Source organism: Triticum aestivum, chromosome 6A (assembly GCF_018294505.1).
Source record: "Triticum aestivum cultivar Chinese Spring chromosome 6A, IWGSC CS RefSeq v2.1, whole genome shotgun sequence".
Taxonomy (NCBI): domain Eukaryota; kingdom Viridiplantae; phylum Streptophyta; class Magnoliopsida; order Poales; family Poaceae; genus Triticum; species Triticum aestivum.
The window spans coordinates 380,262,614-380,290,272 of NC_057809.1; the positions used below are offsets into that span (position 1 = coordinate 380,262,614).

A 27,659-nucleotide genomic window follows, 5' to 3' on the forward strand; every position below is an offset into this window, starting at 1 on the left:
GCTTGGCAAGGCTTCCATCATGGAAGATGAGGAGGAAGAAGAAGAGGTAGCTGCACCAGCACCTAAGGCACCCAAGCTGATGGGTGATGCCATAAGAACAGGGGCAGCTGCTTCCAAGGCCAAGCCAGCTCCAAAGCCAAAGCCAAAGAGGAACACAAGAAGCATCCCAGCTACTGAGAAGAACAAGGCCCCAGTGCCTGAAGCTGCAGAAGAAGAAGAAGAGAATGTTCTTAGAAAGCTCAAGCCCAAGATTCCAGACCACAACGATGCTCATCCTGTGGCTGAGGATATGAAACTCAGGAGAGATTCAGGGCTCCGGAAGTGGAGAGAAGCAGACCCGTATGCTTCAAGGAGAAGGACTGCAGTTGACTACAGGTTTCATACCAAGGAGCAGCAAGACTTTTATGAGACAGTGCTGCTAGACAAGAAGCCAATTATCTGTGATATGAGATGGGTTGATTGGCAATACATCAAGGACAACAAAGAGTACTACCCTGGAGTGCAGGACAGCTTCAAGGCATGTGGAGTAGAGGACTTTGTTGGGCAGAAGCTCACAAAGTGGAATGAGGAACTCATCATGCAGTTCTACTCCACAACCCATTTCTATCCAGATGGCAGGATTGTATGGATGTCAGAGGGTACGAGGTACCAGTCTACAGTTGCTGAATGGGCTCAGCTGATTAATGCCCTAGAAGAGCATGACGATGACTTGGACATTTATGCCAAGAAGAAGATGGACCACAACTCAATGTCAAACATGTACAAGGAGATTCCAAATGAAGCACTTGATACGTTCAAGTTTAGCTCAGTACACTATCTTCTATCAGGGCTACCAACCATCAACTGGATTCTTAGGCACACCCTATTGCCCAAGTCTGGAGATCACAAGATGATCAGGGGCCACGCGATCAACTTGCTTTATATCTTTGACGTGCCACAGAAATTCAAAGTCATGAGCCTTATGATTGAAACAATCAAGAGGACAGCAGCAGACCAGAAGAGGAGCTGTGGATATGCCCCACAGATTCAGGAGCTCATCAACTCTAAGATGGGCACGAGCATATACTTATTGGACAAGGAACACCTGCCCATCCGTCCAAACCTTGAAGATAATCAAGTGGTCATGACTGAGAATGAGCCATCATCTGCCCAAGCACAAGCCAAGAAGGAGAAGGCAAGGAAGGAGAAAGCTGCCAAGATGCCTACTCAAGAGGAGGCATCTAAATATTTCATGAAAACCAAACAAGAGTAGCTTGGTTACTTGATTGCATCTACCCTGCGGATTGAGCAAGGACTAGCCACCCTAACTCAGAACCAGGCAAGCTTAGAGAGGATCATGGAACAAAAGTTCTATGACTTGGATGTCAAAGTGACAGAGATTCAGACTGCAGTGGAGCAGCTCCAGGATGACATGCAGGAGAGGAGAGGCAAGACTACAACTAATGCCTTTGCCAGAGTGCCATGAGGTCCGAGGTCGTCTGCAGTGCCAGTTGCTGACCCCAGAGCCACCACGTCTGCACCAACTACAGCCTCAGTTCCACCAGCTCCAGCGTCCACTTCAGCCTCGACTCCGACCACGTCTACAGAAGGCTTCGTCCTTGGAGTGCTCCGGAATCCACCACCACCTGAAGATCAAGCCTGAGTGTCGACTTAGCACTATGCATTTTCTAGGAACTTTTTGGTAACTTGTTGCCAAAGGGGGAGAAAATGTATAGATCATAGGCTTCGAGAGAGAGTGTTGCTTTTAGTGTTGCTTTTATTCTCTCTTGTTTTATTTGGTGGTTTTTCGAACTTTGTTTGCTTTTGTGTGAGATACTATGTCATTGCTCGTGAGACATTGATGATCATGTGTCTGGTCATAAGCTACACTTAATGTTTGCTTAATATTATCATCTCATCTATCTTATGTGATCATTCACTATTCTTGGTGATGAGTGCATGTATTTCATTCTTATCATTTTAAGCGCTCCACCAAGATGTATGTGACATGGAAGAGTAACCCATGACTATAACTCTTTGTGCATTTGCAGTCCAAAGCAAATTTTAAATATGCACAAATTTAGGGGGAGCTCTTACTTGTCACATACTTCTCAAAGCGACGATATATTTCATGCTTATTATCATTTGTCGAAGCTTTGATCTATATGTTGTCATCAATTACCAAAAAGGGGGAGATTGAAAGTGCAACTATCCCTAGGTGGTTTTGGTAATTCATAACAACATATAGCTCATTGAGCTAATGCTATTCCAAGATGACTATTTCAGGAAAGCTCAATGATTGGCATGGCATGGATGTGAAAGTGGAACCCTCAAAATGCTAAGGACAAAGGATTGGCTCAAGCTCAAAAGCTCAAGACTCTTCATTTTATATTTTAGTGATCCAAGATCACATTGAGTCTTTAGGAAAAGCCAATACTATCAAGGAGGGATGAGGTGTTGCTTAATGAGCCTCTTGCTTCATGTGCTTAGTGATATGCTCCAAAACCCTCAACTACTTTCCCATATCCACATATGACCTAAACCCTAAGCCAAACTCGGTCCTACCGATTCTTTCTATCCGGCGCCACCGAGTTTCACTTGTCATAAGCCACTGCCAAACCCTAGCAATTCGGTTCTACCGATAGGGATCTCGGTCTCACCGAGATGGGATTGCAAACTCTCTGTTTCCCTTTCGTAACTTTTCGGTCTCACCGAAAGAGCGAATCGGTCCCACCAAGATTGCAATGTAAACTCTTTGTTTCCCTTTTGTAACTTTTTGGTCTCACCGAAAGAGCAAATCGGTCCCACCGAGTTTGCCTGACCAACTCTCTGGTTAGCTTATTACCAAACTCGGTCTCACCGAGTTTGTGTAATCGGTCTCACCGAGATTACGTTATGCCCAAACCCTAACCATATCGGTCCTACCGAGTTGCATGTCAGTCCCACCAAAAATCTCTAACGGTCACTAGGTTTACCTTTTCGGTCCGACCGAGTTTGTTGATTCAGTCCCACCGAGATTGGAAAACTGTGTGTAACGGTTGGATTTTGTGTGGAGGCTATATATACCCCTCCACCTCCTCTTCATTCATGGAGAGAGCCATCAGAACACATACACAATTCCAACTCATATGTTCTGAGAGAGAACCACCTACTCATGTGTTGAGACCAAGATATTCCATTCCTACCATATGAATCTTGATCTCTAGCCTTCCCCAAGTTGCTTTACACTCAAATCTTATTTCCACAAAATCCAAATCCTATGAGAGAGAGTTGAGTGTTGGGGAGACTGTCATTTGAAGCACAAGAGCAAGGAGTTCATCATCAACACACCATTTGTTACTTCTTGGAGAGTGGTGTCTCCTAGATTGGCTAGGTGTCACTTGGGAGCCTCCGACAAGATTGTGGAGTTGAACCAAGGAGTTTGTAAGGGCAAGGAGATCGTCTACTTCGTGAAGATCTACCGCTAGTGAGGCAAGTCCTTCGTGGGCGATGGCCATGGTGGGATAGACAAGGTTGCTTCTTCATGGACCCTTCGTGGGTGGTTGCTTCTTCGTGGACCCTTCGTGGGTGGAGCCCTCCGTGGACTCGCGCAACCATTACCCTTCGTGGGTGGAGCCCTCCGTGGACTCACGCAATCGTTACCCTTCGTGGGTTGAAGTCTCCATCAACATGGATGTAGGATAACATCACCTATCCGAACCACGGGAAAAACATCTGTGTCTCCAATTGCGTTTGAATTCTCCAAACCCTTCCCTTTACATTCTTGCAAGTTGCATGCTTTACTTTCCGCTGCCAATATACTCTTTGCATGCTTGCTTGAATTGTGTGATGATTGCTTGACTTGTCCTACAATAGCTAAAATCTGCCAAGAACTAAAATTGGGAAAAGGTTAAGTTTTTATTTGGTCAAGTAGTCTAATCACCCCCCTCTAGACATACTTTCGGTCCTACAGACACTGGTGCATCACATTGTTTCATTTCCAAACCTTTTGCATCTAAGTATGAGTGCGATTATCAGTATCTGCAAAATTCCTTGCAAATTGTGTCACCGGGCAAGCAGATGACAGCTAATACCTGCGTCCCGGAGGTTACAATCATGTTGGGTGACTACAATTTTCTAGCTTCTCCTATTGTTCTGGGTAACTCGGATATTGATCTTATTCTCGGAATGGATTGGCTTTCTAAGCACAAGGCGCATCTTGATTGTGCAGGCAGGCAGATTCAATTGACTCATTCGTCTGAGGATGTAATTGTCTTTGTCGCTCGTGATGATACCATCCGTCTATTTTCTCTCAATGAGAAGGATGAACTGGATGCCATCTCTCAAATCCCAGTTGTTTGCGAATATCAAGACGTCTTCCCAGAAGAGCTTCCAGGAATGCCTCCGCACCAGCCAGTTGAATTCGTCATCAATCTTGAGCCTGGTACGGAACCAGTGTGCAAGCGTCCTTACAAGCTCGGACCTGAAGAGTTGAAGAAGCTAAAGAAGCAACTCGATATTCAAGAGAGAATGGGTCTTATCCGACCTAGTTCTTCTCCGTGGGGTTGTGGTGTTCTTTTTGTGAAGAAGAAGGATGGAACGGACCGACTTTGTGTTGATTACCATTCATTGAACAAGAAGACTATCAAGAACAAATACCCACTTCCCAACATCAACGAGCTGTTCGAACAACTCAAAGGTGCCCAAGTATTCTCCAAGCTTGATCTCCATATGGGTTATCATCAGATTCGAATCCGTGAGCAAGATATTCCCAAGACGACTTTCAGGACAAGCTATGGTTCATATGAATACACCATCATGTCTTTTGGCCTTGTCAACGCTCCTCCGACTTTCTCTCGCATGATGAACTTCATCTTCAACGCCTACACCAATGATTTTGTTTTGGTCTATCTCGACGACATTCTGGTTTTCTCGAAGAACAAGGAAGATCATGCCAAGCACTTGCGTTTGGTACTCGATAAGCTCAGGGAACATTAGTTCTACGCCAAGTTCTCCAAGTGCGAATTTTGGCTCGATGAGGTTCTTTATCTTGGTCATATCATCTCTTCCAAGGGCATTGCGGTGAATCCTGAGAAGGTGTTTGCAATTGTGAATTGGGAACCACCTCAGAACGTGAAGCAACTCCGTAGCTTCCTCGGTCTCGCAAGCTATTGCCGAAGATTCGTTGAAAACTTTTCTAAGATCGCGAAGCCTCTCTCAAATCTTCTCCAGAAGCACGTCAAGTATGTTTGGTCTCCGGAATGTGACATCGCTTTCAACACCTTGAAAGAGAAATTGGTCACTGCTCCAGTTCTGACTCCGCCTGATAAATCCAAACCGTACGAGGTCTTTTGCGATGCCTCTCTCCAAGGTCTTGGCGCAGTGTTGATGCAAGAGAAGAAAGTTGTGGCTTATACCTCTCGCCAGTTGAAGCCCAACGAGAAGAACTACCCCACTCATGATCTCGAGTTGGCGGCAGTTGTGCATGCTCTGTTGACTTGGAGACATCTTCTATTGGGAAGAAAAGTGTACATTTTCACTGATCACAAGAGTCTCAAGTACATCTTCACTCAGCCTAATCTCAACCTCAGGCAAACTCGATGGGTCGAAATGATTCAAGAGTATAATCCGAGTATCGAGTATACTCCAGGCAAGGCCAATGTGATTGCTGAAGCTTTGAGCAGAAAGGCTTACTGCAACAGTCTGATTCTTAAGCCTTATCAACCCGAGCTTTGTGATGCTTTCCGCAAACTTAATCTGCAAGTTGTTCCTCAAGGTTTTCTCGCCAACCTTCAAGTCTCTCCTACCTTAGAAGACCAGATTCGCCAAGCCCAGCTTCTTGATGCTATGGTGAAAAAGATTAAGATTGGGATTGCCAAGAGTCAGTCCAAGTACAAGTGCTACCGCCTTGATGACAAGGACACTCTTTTCTTTGAGGATCGTATTGTTGTGCCCAAAGGTGACCTTCGTAAAGTGATCATGAACGAGGCTCACAATTCTCTCCTCTCCATCCACCCTGGGAGCACGAAGATGTATCAGGACCTTAAGCAAGCTTATTGGTGGACTCAAATGAACCGCGAGATTGCTCAGTTCGTGAATGAATGTGATGTCTGCAGAAGAGTGAAGGCAGAACACCAAAGGCCAGCTGGTCTCCTCCAACCTCTTGAAATTCCATAATGGAAGTTTGACCACATTGAGATGGACTTCGTGACTGGGTTTCCAAAGTCCAAGCGTGGCAATGATGCTATATTCGTTGTCATCGACAAACTCACTAAAGTGGTGGACTCGAATGAAGCGCGAGATTGCTCAATTCGTGAATGAATGTGATGTCTGCAGAAGAGTGAAGGCAGAACACCAAAGGCCAGCTGGTCTCCTCCAACCTCTTGACATTCCAGAATGGAAGTTTGACCACATTGAGATGGACTTCGTGACTGGGTTTCCAAAGTCCAAGCGTGGCAATGATGCTATATTCGTTGTCATCGACAAACTCACTAAAGTGGCTCACTTTCTGCCTATCAAAGAGTCTATCACTGCAGCTCAATTGGTGGAGCTCTATACCTCTCGAATTGTCTCTCTGCACGGTATTCCATAGGTGATCTCTTCAGACCGTGGCAGCATCTTTACCTCCAAATTTTGGGATTCTTTTCAGAAGGCCATGGGCACCAACATCCGCTTCAGCACAACTTTCCACCCTCAAACTAGCGGTCAAGTCGAGCGTGTCAACCAGATTCTTGAAGATATGCTCAGGGCTTGTGTGATCTCCTTCGGCATGAAGTGGGAGGATTGCCTTCCATATGCTGAATTCTCCTACAACAATAGTTTTCAAGCAAGTTCGGGCAAGGCCCCATTTGAAATTCTGTATGGCAGGAAGTGCCGTACCCCTCTCAACTGGTCTGAAACCGGTGAACGTCAGCTTTTGGGAAATGACTTAATCACAGAGGCAGAGGAGATGTGCAAAGTCATTCGAGATAACCTCAAAGCAGCCCAATCCCGTCAGAAGAGCTACTATGATAGTAAGCACCGTGATTTGGCTTTCGAGATCGGAGATCATGTTTACCTCCGCGTCTCTCCAATGAAAGGTACTCGTCGCTTCGGTATCAAAGGGAAGCTTGCCCCTAGATACGTGGGACCTTTCAAGATTGTCAGCAAGAGAGGCGACCTCGCCTATCAACTCGAGCTTCCTTCAAACTTTGCAAATGTGCATGACGTGTTCCATGTCTCTCAGCTCCGCAAGTGCTTCAAGACTCCTGACCGCACCGTAAACTTAGAAGATATTGAGCTCCAAGAAGATCTCTCTTATCGTGAGCACCCCGTTGCTATTCTTGAAGAGACTGAACGCAAGACTCGCAACAAGTCAATCAAATTCCTCAAAGTCAAGTGGTCACACCATTCCGACCGTGAAGCTACCTGGGAACGCGAGGATCACCTCTGTTCTGAGTACCCGGCGTTCTTTCAGTCCTAAATCTCGGGACGAGATCCTTTCGTAGTGGTGGAGTGTTGTAACACCCCGGATATGTTTTACCCAATATGTAATCCAACTCTTGCCGTTTCCGGCGTTAAGTTATCTTATTTTCTCGGGTTCGGGTTTTTGTCTCCGTGTGTTGTTATCGCTGTCATGCATCTCATATCTTGTTATCATGTGCATTGCATTTGCATACGTGTTTATCTCATGCATCCGGGCATTTTCCCCGTCGTCTGTTTTGCTTTCCGGCACTCCGTTCTCCTCCGGTGGTCATTTCTACCTTTTTTTCGTGTGTGGGGATTGAACATTTCTGGATTGGACCGAGACTTGCCAAGCGGCCTTGGTTTACTACCGGTAGACCGCCTGTCAAGTTTCGTACCATTTGAACTTCGTTTGATGCTCCAACGGTTAACCGAGGAACCGAAAAGGCCTCGTGTGTGTTGCAGCCCAACACCCCTCCTATTTGGCCCAAAACTCACCAAAACCTTCTCCATCATCTAGAGCGTTCGATCACAATCGCATGACCGAAAACCGCACCTCATTTGGACACTTCTAGCTCCCTCTACCTCTATATATAGACCCTCCTCCTCAAATTCCGGATCTTCCCCGTCCAAACCCTAAAAAAATCGTCTCCGCCGCGCCGGACACGTCCGTCCCCGGCCGGACAGCGTCCGCCGCCGCCTCCGACCAACCGGGGCGCGCCATGTGCCGCCGCGCCCACATCGCCGTCCCGCGCCCGCCCGGCCCGCCGGGCCCAAGGCGGGCCCTCTCCTTCGCCGCGCCGGGCCAGCGCCCTCCCGCGCCCGAGTCGCCTCTCCCTCCGACCGCGCCATCGCGCCTCCTTGCCGGCGGCCGCCGCCCCGCGCCGGCAAGCGCCGCCGTGCCCGGGCCGGCCACCGTCCCCCGGTCGCGCCTCGCCGCCCGGCCTCTCCGGCCATCTCCGCCTCCGCCGCCCTCCGCCGTTCCCCGCGTCGTCGCCGGCAAGTTCCACTCCGGCGGTCAACTCCATCTCCGGCGGTCAACTCCATCTCCGGCGACCTCCGATTCTGGCGAACCTCGAAGTCCGTGCGGCCAGATCTGGATCCGGATCTCGGATCGGTTGACTTTCCGTCCCTAACCCTAATTATTTTGGCTATGTTCATCGCATCGTAACTCCTCATCCGTAGCTCTGTTTTGGGTATATAGCATATCAAAATGTTCGTCTCAGAGAGCGCATCATTTCATCTCATTGCATCATTTTCATTTAAATTCATTTTGATACCCGAAATGCTGTTAGAAGAATGCTTTCAAAGTGGTGCATTCGTTAATGCTGATTTCAGGGACTTAGCATTTCGACTAAGTCCTTACCTGTTTATCTCAATATGCCATATGTTCATGTTGTTTCCTAGTGATCCGTGCCTCTTTTGAGGATGATCGGTAAGGATGTTTTGTTAATCTTGTAGTGCTTTATTCATCCATGTCTTTGTTTGCAATTATAGAGTACCATAGCTTGAGTCAATCGAGTTTTACTTTTGATATTTCGTGAATCTAGGCAGATTGTCTACTTGTTAGCGATTTTGCCGAGGATGTTATAGTTGATCCGTGCATGCTATGTTATTGTTCTTGCCATGTCTAGTTTGTATTTTGTGTATTTTTGATGGGTGTATGCTTAGATTGTCATGACTTGCTCTATGATATACTTATAGATAACTTGTACGGAAAGCTGGCTACGCACTGCCGTGGCAGAATGAGAAAGCGATGTGAGCCGTAGTTCACGCAAAGTGAAAATTTGCGCGCCAATCAGCTGACTCTCCATCTGCGCGTAACTGTTTTCCGTGGGCTGGTCGTCCGTAAGTGTAGCAAAGTCCGGGCTGCACTGATAGCCCCGCTGCGCCGAGCTTCCCTTCCCTGGCGAGCGTGACGGCCGGCCTGCACTGTGCGCGTACGGGGCGTGGCCATCGATCGTGTATTGGCGCACGTCCGACTTCGATCTTGCCGCCGTGTGCCATACCCATACCGATGTACTCTTGTCTCCGACAGGCACCCGTCGGTGAGGATTTACGTGTACCGCTGCCACGACAAAGATATGATAGGTAGAGTAGACAGCGTACCGGACGGCATGACCCTGACAGGGACGCTCGCATCCCATGTCCATCGGCGGCAGGGCAGAGCACGGAACGCAAGCTTCTCCGCTGTATCATCGTCGCGGGACTCGGCAGAACCACGCATGCATGATCCGGTAATTGTCTTGCGGCAGCGGTCCGGGCACGAGGGGCGTGCATCAGCAATTTTTTTTTTTAAACGAGCGGCGTGCATCAGCATTGCCGTGTCGGCCGGTCGCGCGATCGATCAGAGATCAGATGAGGAGTCTGGCCGGCTGGCACTGGCAGCGCATCGACGATCGAATCGATCGTCTGCAGTTTTGTTACATGGAGCTACTCTCTGTGCCATCAAGAGTCCGTGCCGAGCGTATTGAGACGTGGTACAAACTCTCCATGATGCATGTCAGTGTCAGAAGAGAGCCCATCCCATTGCCAACACCATTTTATGGGCAACTTGTGCATGTCTAGCCAGAGCTAGCCGACGGGCCATTGTCTCGAAATTTCGAGGAAAATGATCGAGAACAACTCAACTCGTGCGTGTAGCTGGAAATACTGTTCAACTTGAGCGATCAAGTAGGTGAGGTGAGATGGCCGGCACCAGACGAAACCATGCATGAACGCAAAGGATGGAAGGAGCAAAGCGATGAACAGGAGCTTCCAATGATGCATGCATGGCGATGGCGTTACGGCCGGACCGTACACGTCGGCGACCTTGGGCGTGCGCCTGCGTTTGCGTGTGGGCTTTTAGGGCACAGCCGAGCCAGCACACCGGTCGGTCCAAGTTGCCCGAGGCTCGGCGCCATCTCTCCATGTCCCGGAGTGGTCGCCGTCATGCCCCGCCAGCTCGGTCGATACGATATATCGTGTCGCTGCTGGATTGCAATTCGCGGCGCATGCTCCAAAGTCGTCTGGATTTTAATGAGTTAGGCATGATTTTCCGAAGCGCAAATGCTAAATGGTTTGCATGCGGTCGCTGCCAAGAAAATCAAAGGAGCGAGCGAGGAAGGAGGAGGAACGACGCCGCGCAACTGTACATGTACGTACGCCAGCCACGCCATTGAGGTCCACACACCACACATGCGTGCCATGTCCCCGTGCTGTGGACGAGCAGGCTGCTCAAATCCTCGTGCGCCCAGAGCTTCAGTGATGCCGGTTGGCCGGCCGGCCTTGCCTCCGCACTTCGTCGTGGCAACGTGGGCTCAGCCGCCAGCGATGAATGCCGGAGCCAAAAGCCACAGCCTGACGTCTAGGTTCACGGTCCGAGATCCTGCTGAAGGTTGTCTCGGTTTTGCTCCATGGATCACTACGGTTCACTATTCGTCATCTGTCCTTCTGTCTGTTGCTTCCTCAACACTATGATTGCTTACTGCACTTCGGGTTGTAAAAGAGTTTCAGAGACAAAGCACAATGCATACGATTGGCTTTCTTAAGAGCATTTCAATTTCCCTTCCGAATAATCGATCGGGGATTCTAGATACAGTACATTTTTCTTGATTTGCTCTGACGAGTGTTAGCTTCCTCGTATATATTGAGCTAATTGCCTCAAGAACCACACGCCGCCTCAGCGGCAGCATAGGGCCAAACCGGCGCGGCCAGCAGCAGCCTCGGCTTGCGGCATGCCAACTGGGCCTTGGACAAAAGGTATGTTTGGTTCTTGCCTGTAGATGCCCTGCCAATATTAGCTTGCCAATTATTTGGCGTGCCCAGGGTTGGCCAAATTTTTGGCAAGAATCTGTGAAGGAAAGAATAAGGGACTCATTGGCAGCCAAATATTTGGAAGCAAAGCAAACAACATACAAAGGATTTGGCGTGACCAATACTTTGGTAGGGCGAGTTGGGGGCATAAACCAAACAACCCAAAAGACTTGCCCTACTTTGTTTGGGCGCACTTAGTTCAAGCTTAGCAAAATACTCGGAAAGCATACCAAAATTATAACCCTTCCAAGCAGGGTCTAAACCGTTAAAAATAGTTGGTTTAACATTATAACTAGGCATGCAGCATTCAGCAAGGTGCAGCTCACATTAATCACATCACATACGGTTCCATCGTTTCTCATAACCAGGTTATCCAGGCACCACAAAAATTGCGAGTTGAGACAAGTAAGAAACTCCTGCAGTTACATGAACTGCACACATACAAAGAGCTAACTTAATCCAGATTTCCACCACACTTTTCGCAAAAGCGGGAAAACAACAACGCTTTTACATGTCTTTTCAGTTTTCAGGAAACAAAAGAGGTGTTCAGGTGTTTGTGCAGACTCTTCAATAGTCTAAAGCATCACTGATACGATCGCACAGCTTCTATCTTCCAACTTGATACCAAAAATGTTGCCACCATAATCATACTAGATGGAAAAGAGATGATCTTCGATCGTCCACTTCTTTAACGATCTACATGCGCTCCAACCAGCTGCCAAGGCTTTCCTGTGAATAGAACTGCAACCCCTGTCACGGTAGACAAGAGACAGACACGATCAGATTTATCATAACAAACATACCAAAACACAAATAACAAACAATATGCTTACAGCTACCTGAAGATCATCTATCGGTGTCCCAAAGTCGACACCTTGGAGATCAGGTAATCCATTAAGTGAATAAAGGTTATTTTCAAGTCCCCCATCCCTGCCTTGGGAATAGATTGGCCTGTCAAATGTAAGACTCTTTTCATGATCGAAGGAATCCAAAACCTCATGACAGCGCAGGGATTCGTCCAAGCTAGTCCCGGCATGAAATGCCACATCAACAGCCTGAGACGCTAAACCACACCATTTCTCAGCTTCATCCACCAGGCTAACACTTTCTTCTTTCTACAGTAAATGGTCAACACACGCGCAATAAGAACACCAACAGAATGACAAACAAATAAGCTCAAACATTTTCACAATCTCAATAAGAATACGATAAAATTTCCAGGATACTGAGAAGTGCTTCCATACTTCCACTGAAAACAATAATCATACAAACTCTAAATCATATATGGGTTATGGTTACTCTTAATTAGCTTCCAGATCGGCTAGATGCAGATCAACTTTACAAACCTAAAGCACAATTATTTAAACATACTTAAATTTTATAACATATTATTGGTTTTCTATCAATTGCTTTTTATTTTCTTTCTTCTTTTTTTGGAGAAAATGTGAATTGTTTTTACTGGTGACTGGTTTAATCAAAGGTTATGTCTACTCTAAATAGCCTTGAGGTAAGTTTGAAGTGCATCAGATGCACCGTGTACGACTACCACATCATGCACGTATGACACGTGCTACCGTGTTACAACACGAGAAAGGAACATGATCAGATTTGTCATAACATATGGAAACCACAAGTTACAAACACAAACAAACATGCTTACAGCAATCTGAAGGTCTCTAGGTGTTCCAAGGTTAGCATTATGGAGATCTGAAACCTCATGATGAAGGAGAGATTCAACCAAGCTAGTCCCAGCCTGAGAAGTCACCTCAACATCCTGAGACGCTAAAGAACAACATGCAGTGTTCTCAGCATCAGCCACCAAGCTAACATTTTCTCCTTTCTACAGTAAATGACATATCACAAGCACACAGTTATTAATCTAAAATGGTTAACAAATCAGGCAATCAAAAACATTAGCACACACCAAGAGAATGACATGACACAGATAAGCTCAAACGTATTCACAATCTCAAAAAATTAAGATACAATTTCCAGGATATTGAGATTAGTGCTTTTGTAGTTTCATTGTATAGACTAATCGTAAAAACTCTAAAGCATGCGTGGATAAAGATGACTATTAATTGTAGTTTCATTCGGGCGAGGACTCCAAAACATGGTTATGTTTCCTACCAGTCCATTGCTATTAGCTTCCAAATTAGCTAGATGCAGATCAACTTTAAACTCCTCAGTCACTTAAAGGCTTGCACTGCTATATTTTCTTTTATATAAATATACAGGAATTTTTTTATCAAATATTATTGATCTTCTACCAATTTTTTTTTACTGAACTGGCGTCAACTCTGAGGAATTTTATCTGTATTGGCCTATTGGGCATATGACTATATGACATCGCGCGCAGAAATATCATCACATGTGACTCATGTGGCAGTGTTACAAGGTGAGTGAAAGACATGACCAGATTTGTCATAACATATGGGCACTACAAATTACAAATACCAAAAGTTACACTTACAGTAATCTGAAGATCTGTAGGTGCTGTTCCAAGGTTGACATTATGGAGATCAGGCAATCCATGAAGCGCACATAGGTTCTTGTTAAGTGTCTCATTCATGAGTTGAGAAAGGATTGGCCTGTCAAATGTACTGTTTTCAAGATTGGAGGAATCCAAAACTTCATGATGACGCAGAGACTTGTCTAGGCTACAAGTCCCAGCCTCAAGTGCCACCTCAACAGGCTGAGATGATAAAGCACACCATGCAGGGTTATTAGCATTCTCCGCCAGGCTAACAGTTTCTTCTTCCTACAGTAAATGGCATATCAGATGCACAAACTTTTACTCCAAAATATTCAATAGATCACGCAATAAAAAAAAATAGCAACGCACCAACAGAATGACAAGCAGATAAGTGTATTCACAGTCTCAATATGACTAAGAAGCAATTTCCAGGATATTGATTAGTGCTTCTGAACTTTTACTGTAAACAATAATCATACAAGCTCTAAATCATATATGGATTATGAATTGGGTATCTGGGTGTGGACTCTAAAACATGGTAATGTTTTTTACCAGGCCACTTCTAATGGCCAAATTAGCTAGATGCAGAATAACTATAAACTTCTCAATTACTTAAAGGCTTGCGCTGTTGCAGTTTTCTTTTTGTAAATACATAAGAATTCTATCAAATAGTATTGACTTTATGCCAATTGTTTACTCTGAAGTGGTTTCAACAAAGGTTATATTTAATCTGAAAAGTTCACATGTCTGTGATTTACCTGACCGGGATCATTCTGCTCAGTCTCACATGGACTATTCTTTGGGCGACATGGCGGGATCTTTGTCATGGGAGTTTTCGGACAAATACTTGCAGTAAATGCAGTAGATTCTTCATTAGCCATTTCTGCTTCGGACTTGTCCACCGGCCTTGTCTTCAATTGATAAAATATTTTGGAAACGACAAACTCCCCAACCTTTTCATTTTCCTCTACTCCCAGATGATACTGATGCATCACCCAGTCAGTTTTATCAGGTTTGCCACCTGTTTGTGAACCTTTGTACAGAACCAATATTTTTTTCCACCCTTTCATAACACCGTTGTCATATACGGGTTTTGATTTACCCGTCTTGTGCCATCTCACATGCTCATCAGAAGTGGTCCGATCACTGTTGCTGATCCTTCGACGCTTGCGCTGGCCACACCCATATGCATTTGAAATACTATGGAAGAAATGGGCACTGCTTCCATCTTTGTTTGTGCCTATAAAAATGAACAGGGCCTACTCAAAACATGAATAAACTAAAGAATCCAAAAACAACGTCAAATTGTCAACTAAAGGAATCCCCTACCAGGAAGATTTTCAGGATGTGAATAGCAGATCCCTGCATCATTCTCCACAGTTGGAATAAACTCATCGATGAACATGTGAGGCTTTGAACCTCCCACACCAATTTTTTCTTCTAAATGTTCGAGCAATTCTTGATCAGACGGATCAAACTTCACACCAGCAGGCAGCCCGGGCCACTGGATAGAAACCTACAAAAAATGAAATGCAGTGAATGGTTTTGTAGAATGTGTAACACTGTACCAATGAATGTGAGCTTAAATGAGTAGCGTTTTGCATGCATCTGTAATGCTGAAGCTTATGCGAGTTAATACAGCTCAAAGCCTTATATTGATGGAACAGGAGAAAGTTGTATAGTATCGACTGTTCCGTATTTCTTTTTTTGCTACCATCTGGAATACATCTATCTTAGAAAGCTACCAGCAGACGAATAAATAACCTATGAAGTATTCTGATAACATAAGCAGCTTTCCAGTAAGGGTGCACCAAAAAGTACAGAAGAGAAGTTTCCCGTACAAAGTACAAACTTATAAAGGTAGAAGGTGGTCACTAAAATAGTTTACATGTACTTACATCACTGTTATCAATGATATGTTTGCAGTTTGGGCATTCCCTGCATGCTTCTGCACCGACTTCACTTATCTGGCGATTAGAGCAGTGGGCATTTCTAACTTTCTTGGCAACACCCCTACAAGTTATAAGCCATGACCTGCATTAAAGGAAACACATTGGTGATTGGTAACAAGTTTTTCTCTTTGCAGGGATGATAACAAGTGCTTACATAGCAACATATTAATGTGAACATGATAATGTTATTTATAATGGTCAGCACGTAATACAGTGGTGCTACATGGTAAAAATGAGACTGCAGAACTTCAAGATTAATACGTCAATCAGGAAGGATATGGAAGTAGTGACAATCAGTAAGCTGTGTAACAAGACATTGGAAATTTCTATTGACGCCCTTTTTTTGGCGGGTGAATTGACGCCCTCTTTACACTGTTCTTAGAAAGTGAAACACTGACCAGACACTATTGACTGAACAATGCTAAGAACAGAGTGATGGGACAAACAAGCTATGTGCCGCAACGGAGTTACTGATCATGTGTTTGATATCTGTACTGGCCAATTAAGCTATAACATAACAGTTATAAGCTTAGACATATTAAGATAGCGAGCACTTCCAATGTCATCACATTGCTCTATCAATGACTCAATGTACCAGGGCAGGCTTTGCAAATGTACTAATGTGAACAAGATAATGTTATTCATAAAGGTCAGTACACAAGACAGCGGAGCTACATGGTAAAAATGAGACAGTAGCTTCAGAACTTGAAGATGTAATGTATCAATCAGGAACAATATGGAACGATTGACAATCAGTAAGCTGTATGTAACAAGACATTGGATATTCCAATTGACGTCCTGTTTACGCTGCTCTTAGAAAGCAAAACATTGACAGGACACTATTGACTGAACAATGCTACTCCCTCCGTTCCACAATGTAGTGCCTATAGATTTTTACAAAAGTCAAACATTACAAACTTTGACCATGTTTATAGAGAAAAGTAGGTACATCTAGAAGACGAAATGCACATCATTGGATACATCGTGAGTTATATTTTCAGAATATACTTGTTTCGTATTGTAGATGTAGACAGTTTTCTCTATACGTTTGGTCAAAGTTGGCAAAGTTTGACTTTCACAAAAATCTATAGGCACTACATTGTGGAATGGAGGGAGTACATAACAGAGTGATGAGAACAAACAAGCTATGTGCTGCAACCGCTGGATCTGATCATGTATTGGGTATCTGTATTGACCAATTAAGCTAGAACATAACTAAGCTTAGACATATTAAGAAAGCAAGCATTTTCAATGTCATAGCATTCCTCTATCAACGACTGGAGGTATCTGGGCGGGCAGGCTTTGCAAATGTACTGCTGCATCGCTACAGGAAAGTGAGCAATCGACGGACGGTACATTTCCTCCCTGCCGTGGGAAAGGAGGCCACTAGAGTGCTGAAATGTGGGCATCCGGAACAATCGGACAAGCCCTAAGCAACAGTGACAGAGTACAAGTAACTGAAGAAAGGGGGGAAGGGAGGTGGCGACCTTGCCATCGCGACCGGGTGTAGGGACGACCGATCGGAGCTCCGCGCGCGGATCGCCGCGACGATCGGCCAGCCCGACGAACCAGGATTCGGGAAACCCTAATCGGCCGGCGCGGCGCGGCGCGGCGGGCGGGTGCTTGCTGCTCCGGTCGGTCTCCTCCCCCGCGCTCGCTCTGCTCGGTCCAGTGGTGCCAAGTGGCCTCTGCTCCCCCGCCTACTCGCTAGTAATGGCGGCTGGAGGAAGGGTCGCGGTAGGAGAGGAGCGGCGAGCGAGGTCGGAAGGGACGGGGGACCTGTGTCCGACGCCTCCGCTCCGCGGTTTCCTCTCGCTTTTTCGCCTCGGGAAACCCCAAAATCCCCGCCCCGCTGCCGCAGTGGCCGTTGTGGTTTCCTTCCTTGGCAAGCCGAGCGCGGTCCCCCCACACAACACATTAATGCTCGGGCCGGGCGCTGGACTGGAACGCCCGTCTTCTCTAAATGGGCTGCAACGCGGCGCACCTCATACGATGTAGCCCAACCCACACCAGTCAAGCTATCCTGCTCTGCTCACAGTTGGGCCCAGACTGTAGTTGATCATATAAGACTGAATTTGCATGTGTCCCATCAATTCCTCTAAGTTCCTCTAAATCCCCTAAAAAAATCAATTCCTCTAAATTGACCCTGATGTTCTAAAAATAATAAAGAATAATTCCCTACAAAGATGTGTCCCAATAATTGTACATTCTAAACAAAAATGTGTCACACAAAAAATTATGCGCATCTATAAAACGTTAGGCTCACCTAAAAAAGAGGAATGGTTAGACTTCACTGACCTTACTCAGCTCGGGCACATAAATGTACTCATCAGTTTTTCACCAAATTTGTTCTTCTATATGAAAAGACTGAGCTTTTGTCGGTCACTAAAAGAAGTAAATCAGTTCTTTCCGGTATGGCCCTATTCGTTGATGGTTGCAACCATCAGTAAAAGCCAAAACGGGGCCATGTTGGCGGAAGGCTGGGCACGCACGATAGCGCCTGATTTGGTTGCAACCAAGTGATCAACTATGATTTATACTCACTAGAGGCTAACGTGCGCTTCGCCGCGCCATTCTTCATGCGATTTTGTGATCATATGTTTCCTTTTGGTTTTATCTATGTTGCCTTGTGTTTTAATTATGTTTTGGTGGTGTTATTTTTCATTCGTATATCTTGTCGAGTTGTTGTTGGAGACAATATTTGTTCCGAGAGAATATAGGAGTTGTTTGGTACATCGTTGTGGTGTCTTATATGTTTTGGCCTCGATGTCAGACGGTGGTTGTTGTCTGAACATTTTGTGAGCTCCTATTCCGCCTTGAAACCGTGGATCTACTACTATAACACTCACATGGGCTGGCCAATGAAGCTCTTGCTCGCTTAGCTTGGCTCGCTACTCCTCTCGTTCGCTTAGTTTTTTTCGCTCATCCCGATGATAGCTTAGGAAAAAAATGGCTATCTTTTTTTTATTTGAAAAGGTTAGATTAATTGAAATATGTTCAAGGAATTTTTTTAAAAAATTGTGAATTTAAAAAGGCGTGAATTTTAGAAAACATTCATAAATTTAAAATATATTCTTGGATTTCATAAAATGATCTCATATCAAATACGTTTTCAATTTAAAAAATATTCGCAAACATACAAAATGATAGTAACTTTCAAAATATCCATGTATTTAATAAATATTAGTGAATATGAAAATAGGTAATTTTTTAAAATGTTTTCTTTCTTAGTGTGCACAAATTTTAATAAGCGCCCATGAAATAAAATGCGGAAAACTAAAAAATAAAAACATAAATATAATGAATATTAATGAATCTGAAAAAAGAGAATTAAAAAAATATTTTTCTTCTTAATGTGCTCAAATTTTAATAAGTTCCCGTGAATTAAAATATGAACAACTAAAAAAATAAAAACATGAATTTAATAAATATTAATGAATCCATAAAAAGTGAATTTTAAATATGTTTTGTTTTTTAATGTGGACAAATTTTGATAAGCGCTCATGAATTAAAATGTGAAAAAACCTAAATAAAAAAATAAAACTAAACAACACAGAACCTAGCATGCGGGGCTATCAGCAATCCCACAATCCCCGAAACAGTAGAACGCTTCAAATCACGTGAGCTTAGTATCTCTAGCTAGATTCGTTTTTGGAGCAGGGTATTCCTGTTCCAATTGAACGTTCTTTCCGGTATGACTTGTGCACGTATGCTTGATGTGGAGAGCCCTGTTGTGGCGTTATGTTTGGCACGTAGGGCGGATCTACGTTGGAGCCTGTGAGGGCAGCTGCCCCCACTCGTTTTTAACATGCGCTTATATACATGTTGCTGCCTATGCGTGTGCCCCCACTAGGACGAATACTCTGCCTCCACTTAGCCCGATTCCTTGCGTATTTTCAAAAGCCCATTACTTGAAGTGTGAAAAAGGTCAAGAAATAGCAAAAAAAAAAGGGTGTTGCAGCGTCTAGCCTGCAGATTGCTCAGATTTCCTCGTGCACACACGCACCCACACGGGCGAAGCCCTGACCTTGCCGCTCGCAGCCGCCGGCGGCGGCAACTGCTGACTTGCCTGTATCCTTCCCCTGCGGCCTTGCACGACGTCACTAACACACAACCCCATCAGCAAACCCCGATTCTGTAGTTTCTCTCTGATTGATATCAAGGTGAGCCGTATAACACATCTAGGTTTTTCCTCCTTGCGATTTTTTTGTTAGTTTGCAATTCCAATCTTATATAAACTGAAATTCAACTGTTTGAAATTTCAATCTAGGCCTTGCATGTGTGCTATCAGATTAGTGTATTATTCATTCGTTTGTCCATGTCTTTCTCCTTTTGAAATCTAGATGAACCGTATAAAACATCAAAATATGTGTATAATCCATGGATTTGGATAATTAGGTCAATTCAACCGTTCAACCATTTTTTTGTCACATACAAATTTTAATATGCAATTTCCTACTTAAGGGCAATATTGGCTAGTTCAGGCTCATAGGCTCCAATTTATTCAAATCAACTATTATAAAAAATTCTAACAATCATTTGTTTGTGCACGCACACACATCAAATGTGATATTCATATTGATGCAAACACACACAAACATCAAATGTGATATTCATATTGATGCAGATCATTGTCTCAAAATTTTAATTTATTTTCACTTCACAATGAACTTGATACCATGAGAATAATAAGGTGATCATGCCCAAACTTTTAGTTTATACTAATACTTGCCTTGCTAGTTCGTGAATATGCCCATGCATTTTGCCCCCTCTCAATTTTTTCCCTGGGTCCGCCCCTGCACGTAGCATAGCATGGCAGATGAAGTAAGTATATTCCAAGGCGAGGCGTGTGTGCGTAGACAAATAAAAACGCACTACACCCCACAAGTGAATCCGACCGAACTCTTCAACCCCCTCAATAGGAGATGCTTAAAAAAAAACCTCAATAGGAAAAAGGAAAAACAGGCGAACTTTTCAAGCCAGGAACTGCCATTTGATTGATTAGGCTTGAGTAGACAACCACCCACTCGCCTCGCCTCGCAGTGGTTACTGCAACAACACGTTACACGCCCCCGTTTAATTAGGACCGCCCTAATCATAATTCTAAGTAATAAACAGGTTAACGCACCCATAATTCCCCTTTTGACGATCAGGAAGCGGCCAGACCGTGTGTGCAGCGCGGTGTCGTCACTTGTCGCCGTCGCCGGTGGCCGACGGACGCGTGGTGCGATGAATGAAGAGCGCGGCGAAACTGACCCGGCCCGCGTTTGCTTAGCATGCAGCGCAACCGTCCTAGCCTAGCTAGCAGCACGCGGCCGAGCAGGACCGGGCTTCGCAATTGCAGTTGTGGCTTCGGGCGGTGACGACGCAGCCGTCGCGCTCTCCTGCCCGGAGTCGGTCAACAGGTCGACGCCCGCGCGCGGGCAAAGAGACGCGGCGTGACCTGCCAGCGCCAGGTCAATGAAAGGAACCGCCACGCCCAGACCAGCGCGCGCCTCAAACAGACCACCGGTGGCCAACCAGGATGGATGGCCTTGCCGTATCTCCAACGTCCATCCTCAAAACGCCCCGCATACATCCACGTTGTGCTATTTAAACGTGTTGTGTCATCTAATACGAGCCTGTATCAGCCGGCAAGATGATTAAAACGTAATTTTTCAGCGTCCGGACCACTGTCAAGTCCTAGTCTGACCACCCTGGTCATCAAAATCTCCTACCTCTCCCGCCCTTGTCTTCCGCCTAAAACGGTCATTGTCGTTCCATAGCGTCAGTGCCGCATTCATGCCCGGCCAAAGCGAACGTGACCTCTAACTAGAGCCAGCACTGAAGCAGCGCGCCACTTTCCGATGCAGATGATTGCTTCGCGTTCAAACGACATGATGGCCGTTCGTCGGCGGCCGTCTGCCGCCCACATTAGTGACACACGGTAAACGAGGTGGCTACTCCGACACCACCCGTCCGCCCCTCTGCCGGCCATCGTTGCTATATAAATTATTGTCCTGACCATAGCCGCAATCATCCGCCTTTGATCCCTTTCTCCTCTCTGCACCATTCCCACCATGGCTTCCCCGCACTCCAAAGCTCTCTGAGACGGGCTGACAACGGATTAGAAGGAGATGGCCGCCATTGCTGTCGGCTGGCAGCCGGAGGACGACAACGTCCCAATGGAGGACGCGGTCGACGACGAGCCAGCGCCACCCTCCTCCTCCTCGCCGCCACCCTCGCCACTGCATTGCACCATGACCATCGGCGAGGCTCGTGCCTATTACATGGACATGGTGCGTGAGGAGCAGTTCCGGGAGGCGCATGCTAACATCGTCTACAACCACCAGCTCCTCCAGGAGCACCAGCAGGCGGAGGAGTAGCTCACCGCCGACAGGAGATTGCACCGGAAGCATACCCGGCGGCGCTGCTTGAGTCCTACCACTCCGCCTGCGAGATTCGCCTCGTCTGATGGTGTTACTACCAGCGTCAGGCGGAACTAGAGTCCACCTACAAGGAGTTCAACGAGGCGACAGACGGGGTGTGGGTCAAGACAGATTATGAGGCAGAGGACATCACCGGCTCCGCCAAGGCCGCGCCCCACCGGCACGTCCGCGGGTGCCGCCAGCAACAAGGAAAGAGTAGAGCATAGTGGGTTGCTGCCACTTGGGTCCCAAGAAAGCCATCGCTCCTCCCCTCCCATTGAAGCCAAGCTTGGTGATCTCAATATCGACGCCTGATTAGCCGCTTGGCGGAGACGTGGAGATGAACAACTTCATTTCGCGGGTCTCTGAAGGCGGTGGTTGCGGAGGCTGAAACGAAACTGAAGAAGAAGTTTCAGTTCTCAAGGCTCATAGCCGAACATAGGAAACGAGCGCCGGCAATCATAGATTAGGTGTATTACCTTTAGAGCCGGAAGAGCACCGGTTAGATGTAAATGTAATGAAACCCGTCATGTTTATATGAAATCCGGCGAATTTTGTCTAGTTAGTTTGAATTGTTGTCGGAATGTATGCGGTCAGCGTTAGGTAGCGGCCTCCCACATCTATGCGCGTGGACTGGTCACTTTGTTCGCGGACGGATGCGGGAGAAAAATTGCGGGTCTCCGTTGAAGTTGGCCTTATCCGTATGCCTTCGTGACCCGGTCCACCGGCGACGCCCATGCCACTGTACCACTCGCCTCAAGGAATCTCCTCTACAACTTGCCTCCAGAGACAGCTCAGTCCGCAGGCAAAATCCCACATAAAATCTGCAATTTCCCTCCACCGAAGACTGCAAGTTATACCACTACTACTGGCAACGTTTCTCTGAAAATCATTGAACAAATCAACTAGCCGAGGAAGCCTCGTAGCAACGGAACAAAGTCGCGTAGGGTCGCACGGAGAGGAAGGCCAACAGCCAATGTGCTGCGCAGCATGTTTTGCCACTCTGGCCGAGGTGGACAGCAACCCACACGGACAGCCTGTTCCCACCCACATTGCAGCGCTCACAGGTCGCTTAACAACTTGCAGCTGCCAGTGATGCCCAAACAGAGTATGGATTACCCAAATCAACCTGCACCAAACCTACCCTTACCAAGGAAACCTGTGACTGTTGGCAAAAGAAAGATGACAGATGCAATCAATTGCACACTCCGGTGTCTTCAGTACGACAGCAACGGCATCACATGTTAAGAGGAGGATTAAGACACTTGACCAGAAAAACGGATGGCCCCTGACAGCAGTAAGGCGGGCAGGCAGGACATGAACCCACTGAGTGCACATGTACTGCAGTAAATCATCAGCAAGAATAAATGATGATGATAATAATAATGTACACCACAAGGTAACAATGAGAAACTGCTGCAAATGTCACACTCAGTCTGTAATCTACAATATATTTTCTGAGTTCATAAATCAATCATGGAAGCAATGAATCAACAAGAGACTCAGGTGGCTAAGCTCCTCTTCCAAAAATAAAACATGCACGCAGCGGCCCATGGAGCATGCGCTATGCTGTCAGGCCCTCCATCCATTGTTTTGAATTACATGGTACAAAATCATGAACCCAACACAACCGCCATTCCAACTAAGTCAGCCAGCCACTGGTATCAAATACAACCGCTAAGCCACGCTCTTCCCCAAGGGGGCATCACATCTTGATGGAAACGGCCGAGGCTACCCACTTTCTCTCATGCAGTTGCCAGGAAGAAGATACCTGTACTGATCAACCTTCTCGAGCAGATAGGCGGGAAGATGAACCGCTGAATACGTACTTGGGATTGGACCAAGCTTGGCGATGATCTCTTGGAACGTGTACTCCTCCGGAAGCATATCAAAGAGATCAGCCCCTTGGCATATCACATGCTGAATTCTTTTGGGGTTCAGGAAGTAGCTGAATCTGATCCGGTCCACATGGCTGTAGGCTTTCATTTTGAAGACAAAATCATTTATGTACCGAAAGCAAAAGCTGCAGTGCCATCCTGAGTCTGCCAGAAGGTCGTCAGTTTGCCGGTAATGGGCATACCTCGTCTTCCCCGCTCGGTATCTGTGTACTGAAGCCCTCCAACTCTTATCATCAAGCATAAATTGAAACGAGTAGAGATAGTTCTTCAGCTGAAGGTGAAGTATCTCAGGCGTATCATCGCACCATCTCAACAGGTTGATTGTATGACCACTTGGGATCTCATCAACATCAGACATAATCAACAGGTCATCGTCGGTGATCCCGGCGATCTTTAGAAGCTGGTCAAGCGCGACTCTCTGATATGATTCCTCCACAAATGGGTTCTCACCCTTCACAAACCTCCCCCCTATCATACCATAGGTCAACCGTGATTCAGCAAACTCAAACTTTTGGCGGTTTTCCTTGAAGTGGAGCTTCTTTTCAAGGCCAGTAAATGTTGAATTGGACTCGAGCAGCACAAATTCTGACACATACGGGCTAAGCTCGTGCCAACGAATATCAAGAATGTCAAGCTCGTTGCTGAAAAGCACCGCGTCAAAGACACGCCGTGGAGCCTCTCGGACCTTCCATCCATGCAACTTGCAGAGGTTTGCCATCGAAACATTTTCATGATAGTAGTGAGGAAGTACAGTGAAAGGCTTCGGGGGCTTCTCCCAGATTGGTCTGAGGAAATAAGTGACCTTCTGGCCATGAACATATATGACGAAAATTATAATCGGCACACCAATCAGCAGGAACAGAAGGGCCTTTAAATCAAATCCCCGAAGTGCACACTTCAGCCTTGACATGCTCAGAACAGCCTTTGAACCATGCTGCAAATGAATACAGAAACCATGTGAAAAATCACTCAGGCAATGGAAGTCACAAGAAGCACGAAATTGAGCTAAAAATAATAATATGCAAGTAAACACCCATCTTCTTCACACAACTATTTGAACAAGAAAAGACTGTACAAACTGCAGGGATATGCAGCACACACTGATTAAACCAACTTAGGACGCCAATTCTATTGTAAATCAATTAGTAAAGCTTACAGTGTATTGCATAACTGATTTTTTTGGCTAAAGAGAGTTACTAATTTGTTCAGCGCAAATTGGATGGCTGTAGATGAAAACAGGGAAAAAATTTAAAACCCACTCAACACGGGAAGCACAAAATCAATGTTACATTATTACTCATGGAAGATCAACCATGGCAGGAACAAGTATTCAAGTGGATTTGTGTTTATTTTGTTACTATACAAAGAAAAATAGACACAGCCTAATTCAGATCGACGATAAGAGCAAGCTGCATAGTGGAGTACGTAGGAGTATCTCTTAACGAACTCCTTCGTAGTCTACTTTGGCAGCATGAATCGTCAGCGTGCACAAGTATTAACCTGGCCCTTTTACTAAAGGTGGATCGTTTCACGGCCGCACCTCAACCGGTTAAAGAAAAGATTCCAGGATTAGAGGGAACCCAAATTCGGCCAGCTCGCGAGATTCCACCAGCACCAGAAGCAGCATCAAAACCTGGGATTACACCTAATCCCCCCATGTGTAGGACCGAAACAGATCAAAGATTCTTCTTCTTGTAAAGCAACTAGGCAAGCATCTCGGAGCCGGACTAGGCAAATCTCATCGACACTTACTCTAAAACAGAAACCTGCCGACGGAATAACAATAGTATATCGAAGCAAGCGTGATATTGGTGGTGGAATCGAAGCGCGAACAAGAGCAATTGGAGCAACCGAAGCATGAAGCGAGCAGTTTCCAGGCCAACCAAAAAGAAATAAATAATAAATAAAATATAAAAAGAAGGAAAAAGCAGGGGCGAGAAGGAGCCTTCTCGTGGACCAGGTAATCAATCCGCCGAGATAGCCACGCGGTGTGGGAAAGGGACAGATCTGGGGGGTGTGGGCGAAGGGACGGGAGCGAGGTCCTCACCTCGCCGTCGCAGATGCCCTCGCAGATTCCGTCGGTCTTCTTGCAGTTGGTGTAGTAGCCGGCAGACTCCATCGCGGCAGCGCGGGCGACGGCGCTGCGACGGGTCAGCGCCCGGACGCGCGGGGGCAGGCGGAGGGGCGCGCGCGGCTCCAATGGTGCTCCGATCGGCCGGCGGCGGCGGTCTCTTGGCCGCCCCGGTGGCGGGCGGTGTTTTTGCGCTGGTGTCCTCGGGGTCTGGGCTAATTGTTTGTTGTCGACACGGCTCGATTCGTGTCTCCGCTGTCGGAGTTGGTCACGTACAGGGGAGGGTGTTGTGTGGAAATACAAAGGGTTGTGGACGTTTGCGCGTGGTGTGGGAGCGGAAAGGAATAGCGAGATGAGGAGGAGGAGGAGGCAGGAGCAGGGGGCTTATGGGAAGAACCGTGTCTCTCCTCTAATTATAGCCGTTTGGGTGGGGGCCTTGCGCGTGGTTCCCTTCCGGCTGTGGGTGGGCTGGCACAAGGGGAAGAGGGAAGAGAGAGAGCTGGTCTTTGTTTGTCATCGTGCTGCTATGGAGGCTAGGGGCATCTCATTTCGCAGAGTTTAAAGCCTGAAATTTATGTCAGTGTCGTGTCTTTCTCTAATCGGTTTTGACGATTTCCTCTCTTTTCTTTTTCTTTCCTTTCCTTGCAAAAAGGTAATACTGGGACTACTACGAGTAGAGCAGTATCCTCATCCGTGTTTCAACGTGTCATGTTCTATTCCGAGGGGGTAATTAAAGGGCTTTACGAAAACACCATGTCACTAAAAACAGAATTTGCCATGGTATACACGATATATTTGCCATGTGCAAAAAAGAAAAAAACCCTAAAAGGCAGAATTTGACATGATCTTGTAACCACTTGTTTAGGATTTAAAAATGGATTAAAAAATAGGAAGTTTGCGGCGTTCACTCTCAAGGGAGTCTACAAAACGAAGCATTTCGTCGCTCGCTCGGGCGGAGGAAGCCAATGCTTTTGAGATTTGCGCATGGAATCCAACGCACCTCAGAGCGATCGGTCAAAAAACGTTCACACGAAGCGTCAATTCTATAAGCTTATCAGGTTTTTTTGCGGTGGACAACTATATAACACTTGTAATTTCGGTAATTGGCTATGGCTTCTAGGTACATATACACCCATTGTCTAAATACACATTTTGAAAAGTTGAAAAATTCTGAACAAAAATCCCACGTGTATATCCAGACATTTTACGTGCGTGCACAAAGTTTCCGGTGAAAAACGAGGCTTTTGTGGCTTGTGTAAAAAAAGACAATTTCTGATCCTTCATTATAACTATTCACGAGGCATTTCTTTATTTTTTTACACAAGCCACAAAAAACATTGTTTTTCACCGAAACTTTGTGCACGCACATAGAATGTCCGGATATACCTGCGGAATTTTTGTTTCGAATTTTTCAACTTTTCAAAATGTGTATTTTGATAATAGGTGCATATGCACCTAGGAGCCAAAACACTGCATAAAATTTCGGTAATTGGCTATGGCTTCTAGGTGCATATACACCTATTGTCTATTTGCTATATAATGTGGAAGTTACTTAGACTTACAAAACATGACTCATTTTTCATGAAAATTTGCAAAAGAAAAATATAGGTCAAATGTTAGTACAACACAATTTATCTTCCTAAATCACAAACTAAAGCA

General features: G+C 45.9%; 2 protein-coding genes across 3 annotated transcripts; both read right to left on the reverse strand.

Moving 5' to 3' along the window:
• Window positions 1–11,502: 11,502 nt before the first annotated feature.
• Window positions 11,503–17,511, reverse strand: LOC123127585 (uncharacterized). Of its 2 annotated transcripts, none has more exons than XM_044547335.1 (8): window positions 17,112–17,511; window positions 15,571–15,706; window positions 15,002–15,188; window positions 14,431–14,912; window positions 13,670–13,957; window positions 12,857–13,036; window positions 12,036–12,311; window positions 11,503–11,946 (listed from the first exon to the last, which is right to left on the reverse strand). In XM_044547335.1, the coding sequence occupies exons 1-8, from the start codon at window positions 17,117–17,119 to the stop codon at window positions 11,893–11,895; spliced, it is 1,611 nt and encodes a 536-aa protein (XP_044403270.1). In that variant the 5' UTR covers window positions 17,120–17,511; the 3' UTR covers window positions 11,503–11,892. The 2 variants fall into 2 exon arrangements, with proteins under 2 accessions (XP_044403270.1, XP_044403269.1); XM_044547334.1 differs by having other exon boundaries at window positions 12,030–12,311.
• A 5,862-nt stretch (window positions 17,512–23,373) lies between these two features.
• Window positions 23,374–26,423, reverse strand: LOC123127587 (beta-1,4-mannosyl-glycoprotein 4-beta-N-acetylglucosaminyltransferase). The gene is made up of 2 exons (XM_044547336.1): window positions 25,977–26,423; window positions 23,374–24,863 (listed from the first exon to the last, which is right to left on the reverse strand). The coding sequence occupies exons 1-2, from the start codon at window positions 26,046–26,048 to the stop codon at window positions 23,763–23,765; spliced, it is 1,173 nt and encodes a 390-aa protein (XP_044403271.1). The 5' UTR covers window positions 26,049–26,423; the 3' UTR covers window positions 23,374–23,762.
• Between the last annotated feature and the right edge of the window lie 1,236 nt (window positions 26,424–27,659).